Source organism: Cebus imitator, unplaced genomic scaffold (assembly GCF_001604975.1).
Source record: "Cebus imitator isolate Cc_AM_T3 unplaced genomic scaffold, Cebus_imitator-1.0 Scaffold222, whole genome shotgun sequence".
Classification (NCBI taxonomy): Eukaryota; Metazoa; Chordata; class Mammalia; order Primates; family Cebidae; genus Cebus; species Cebus imitator.
The window spans coordinates 1,935,876-1,940,637 of record NW_016107537.1 but is presented as its reverse complement, the minus strand read 5'-3'; the positions used below and the strand labels follow the sequence as shown (position 1 = coordinate 1,940,637).

The 4,762-nt window shown below is 44.6% G+C and overlaps 1 protein-coding gene across 1 annotated transcript in view; it reads left to right on the top strand.

The window, feature by feature from the left end:
- LOC108281229 (40S ribosomal protein S26-like) overlaps window positions 1-568 on the top strand; it is a 1,377-nt gene extending 809 nt beyond the window's left edge. Inside the window, exon 2 of the mRNA XM_037727184.1 lies at window positions 284-568. Within this exon, the coding sequence (XP_037583112.1) occupies window positions 284-499 (216 nt within the window). The 3' untranslated portion in view covers window positions 500-568. The remainder of the gene's footprint in view (window positions 1-283) is intronic.
- The last annotated feature ends 4,194 nt before the right edge of the window (window positions 569-4,762 follow it).

The following is a 4,762-nucleotide window of genomic DNA, read 5'->3' as shown; positions in this document are numbered from 1 at the left end:
AAGCCTGTAATCCCAGCACTGTGGGAGGCCGAGGCGGGTGGATCACGAGGTCAAGAGATCGAGACCATCCTGGTCAACATGGTGAAACCCCGTCTCTACTAAAAATACAAAAAAATCAGCTGGTCATGGTGGTGCGTGCCTGTAATCCCAGCGACTCAGGAGGTTGAGGCAGGAGAATTGCCTGAACCCAGGAGGCGGAGGTTGCGGTGAGCTGAGATCGCGACATTGCACTCCAGCCTGGGTTACAAAGAGCGAAACTCCGTCTCAAAAAAAAAAAAAAAAGAAATTCGTCATTCGAAACATAGTGGAGGCTGCAGCAGTCAGGGATATTTCCGAAGCGAGCGTCTTTGATGCCTATGTACTTCCCAAGCTCTATGTGAAGCTACATTACTGTGTGAGTTGTACAATTCACAGCAAAGTAGTCAGGAATCGATCTTGTGAAGCCCGAAAGGACCGAACACCCCCACCCCGATTTAGACCTGCGGGTGCTGCCCCATGACCCCCACCAAAACCCATGTAAGGAGCTGAGTAAAAGATTGAAGACGACTATTCTCTAGAGAAAAATAAAATGGAAATTGTACTTGAAAAAAAAAAAGAGAGAGAGAGATCTCATGTATCTCATAAATATATACACCTTCTGCAGGATTGGAGATCTCAATAAATAAATAAATAAACACACCTACTATGTACCCACAAAAATTAAAAATGAAAACAAAACAAAAACACAATCCATAAGAGAAAAAAAAACAATGAATTGGATTTCATGAAAATTAACATTGCCAAAAACACTGCAAAGAAAATGAAAAGCCTCAGAAAACATTTGCAAAACTGACAAATGACTTTTATTCAGGATATATACAGAGTTCTCAAAACTCAAAAAAAAAAATAGCTCCATTCCTTAATAGAGGTTCTGTCATACTTAAGATTCAGGCGCAGTCTGATGGTTCATGCCTATAATCCTAGCAATTTGGAAGCCAAGGCAGGTAGATCACTTGAACCCAGGAGTCTGAGACCAGCCAGGCAACATGATGAAACCTTGTCTCTACAAAAACATACAAAAATTAGCCAGGCATGGTGGTGTGTGCCTGTAGATTCAGCTACTTATCTCAGGATCGCCAGAGCCTGAGAGGTCGAGGTTGCAGTGAGCTGAAATTGTGCCACTGCACTCCAGCCTGAGCTTGTTGCTGTCTCAAAGTGAGACCCTGTCTCAAAACAAAAACAAACAAAAAACTGTATCACGGTCATGGTTACAAATTTGATTTATCCAATTATAACTTGGTAGAAAGGAGGACAGGTTTTTTATATTTGAGATGGCGTCTCACTGTGTCAGCCAGGCTGGAGCACAGTGGTGTAATCTCAGCTCACTGCAATAGGAGGACAGATTTTAATTGAAGCTATGCAAAAAAAGTTCATTATTATGAAAAAAGAGGAGACCTAGGTAAAGTCACTCTGTATAATATTTAGGCAATGTTACCACTATTCTGAGTGATTTTGTAGACAAGGCTAATCAATACATTATTAATTATAACAAATATTATTATATATTTTTCTTTTTGGGGGGTGGGTGGAACAGCCTCCCTATGTCACCCAGGCTAGAGTACAATGATGTGATCTCAGTTAACTGCAACCTCCGCCTCCCAGGTTCAAACGATTCTCCTACCTCAGCCTCCTGAGTAGCTGGGATTACAAGTGCCTGTAGGGGGGAGACCCCATAAGTGCCAAGGCAGGAACCAAAGGCCTCAGCCTATTTCCATATAAATAATCAAGAAGAAAGTAAACAGAAATACAACCATAATAGTCATTAGTTATTCATAGGTAATCTTAATTCTTTTACTAATGCCTCTCAGGTCAGAAGTGTGAACCCGGGGCTGACACTGTGAAATGAATGACTCTAAGGCCAGACGCTTTAAGCTCTCTGTCTTGCCGGCATGAGGGCTAATGGAGGGCAGCTTGGCTGAGCGGCAGCACCAGTGCTGGGAAAGCGCCCGCCGTTTAGCCAGCTAGGGAAGGAGACATCCAAAAGAGCTGAGACATCTCCTTCCTTGGAGGAGTTAGGAGAAAACTCCACTTCTCCAAGCTCTTGAGGCCTGACATTGTTAAAAATACAAAAATTAGCTTGGCCCGCAGACATCCGGGGGCTTAATTGTCTCTATGTGATGCTGTGCTTCAGTGGCCACATTCCATGTCAACCTCATGATCCACTTCTGCACCTGGTTCCTTTTTTCTTCTAAGAATTAATCAATAAAAACAACATAAATCTTAATGTCTTTGTGACAAGTATGGAAAAAGTGCTGACACATTAAGCCCCTTACCTCATCTCGGCTATGGAAAATTCCTGAGCCCCTACCTGCATGACACGTGATGTACCTGACCCTACCACTGCCACACCCTCTTTTTCTCTGCCCCCAGTGGCCAACAACCAAGGCCAGGCCCCACCTATGCCCTACCTTCCCTGCCCCTAGCTTTTGACTCAATAAAAGTCATAGTGTTGGGACACTTGGGGCCACTGCAGGACTCCGAGTTTTGGTTAGCAGTGGACCCCTGGGCCCAAACTTTATTTTCTCTATCTCTGTGTCTTGTGCCTTTTATTTCTACAATTTCTGGTCTGCACACCAGCAGGGAGGGGCTCACAGAACCCTGTAGGGCTGGGCCCTACACAGGCCCAGCTTATTTTTGTATTTTTAGTAGAGACGGGGTTTCACCACATTGGCAAGGCTGGTCTCAAACTCATGACCTCATGATCCACCCACCTCAGCCTCCCAAAGTGCTGGGATTACAGGCATGAGCCACCACACCCAGCCTTGTTTTTCTTTTAGAATATATAAAACCAGCTAAAACCATTTCCTTCAATCTTTGCACACATTTGTTCTGCCTTATCAAAGGAATCAGAAAGATGTGTGTGTCTACACTAGATATCCTTAGATGGCACATACAATAAAAGCACTTGTGTGACCTATCTATACCCATAGTTGAGAAACAGACAGACAGTTACAGACGAACAAGCTATTGTAAAAGATTAATTACTATACCTTGATTTTGTGGGGAAGGAAAAAGGCTTATTTTTAATTTTCACACACAAAAAGAACACAAGCTTAGGTTTTACAACTTTAGCCACAGGTCAAAAGGAAATGCAGAACTAAAAAACTCACCAGTCCAGCAGTAGCTCCATCATGCACACATGCACATATGCACACACACACAGGTGAACACACGCACAGGCACACATGCACACACGTGCACACGCACACGAACATGCACACACACACATTTTTTTTTCTCTTCCTCTCCTCCTTCCTGCCTTCCTTGCCTCCTTCCTTTCTTTGACATAATTGTGCTCCTAGTGGCATGCAAAGGACAAACACCATTAAGAATTCTAGGAGATGCCAGGCGTGGTGGCTCAAGCCTGTAATCCCAGCACTTTGGGAGGCCGAGGCGGGTGGATCACGAGGTCAAGAGATCGAGACCATCCTGGTCAACATGGTGAAACCCCGTCTCTACTAAAAAACTACAAAAAACTAGCTGGGCATGGTGGTGCGTGCCTGTAATCCCAGCTACTCAGGAGGCTGAGGCAGGAGAATTGCCTGAACCCAGGAGGCGGAGGTTGCGGTGAGCCGAGATCGCGCCATTGCACTCCAGCCTGGGTAACAAGAGCGAAACTCCGTCTCAAAAAAAAAAAAGAAAGTTTGGGCTCAGGGGTACACTACCAACCAAAGCGCGGAGACCTGCAGTGGCACCGAGTGCCTGGACACTCTCACAAAGCAGGTGGCAGGGAAAGTAGGGTGAGGTAATGGTGGTCGGTGATAGGGTCAGGTAAATTACGTGCCTTGGAGATAGGGGGCCCAAGACTTTCAAGTAGCCGAGGCGAGGAGAAGACCTAATGTGTCTGCGCTCTTTGCAAATTTGTTAGAAATGTCAAGGGCGTTAATTCTTATCTCCTAAGAAAAGAGAAACCAGGTGCAGAAGCAGGGTGTGAGCGTAGACATGAACATGACCACTGAAGCACAGTATCACATAGAGACAGTTAAGCCCCCGGAAGTCTGCGGGCTTCTCTGACAGCCATCAGACCTTGCCACAAGAGCTTGGAGAAGCGGAGTTTTCTCCTAACTTCCCCAGGAAGGAGAGGTATCGACCATTTTGGATATCTCCTTCCCTAGCTGACTAAACAGTGGGCGCTTTCACAGCACTGGCACTGCCACATGGCCGAGGCACCCTCCAGCAGCCCTTATGCGGGCGTGACAGGGGGCTTAGAGCATCTTGCCTTAGGATCACTTTGTCCACAATGTCACCTCAGTTCCATGCTTTCCATGCTTCATAACCCAATAGTCATTAGTAAAATTAAAGGTTATATTGAGTATATATCTTTATGATTGTAAGTAACTATAAGATTATATTTGATTATATAAAGGAATAACTATGTGCCTACATTTCTAATTATTTTCTAAATCAATATTTATATGGGAACAGCCTGAGGCTTCAGACCCTTGCCACGGCACTTGCAGGGTTTCCTCCTACACAGGTGTGCACTGCCATACCTGGCTAATTTTTTGTATTGCAGAGATGGAGCTTCGCCATGTTGGCCAGGCTGGTTTCAAACTCCTGACCTCAAGTGATCTGCCTGCCTCAGCCTCCCAAAGTGTTAGGATTACAGGAGTGAGCCACTGTACCCAGCCAAAAAAATATTTTTTAATATGCTCATTAAAATAGAATATTATTCATAATTAGATCAAGAACAGGTTTTATTTTGCTGGGTTTTTCTTTTTTT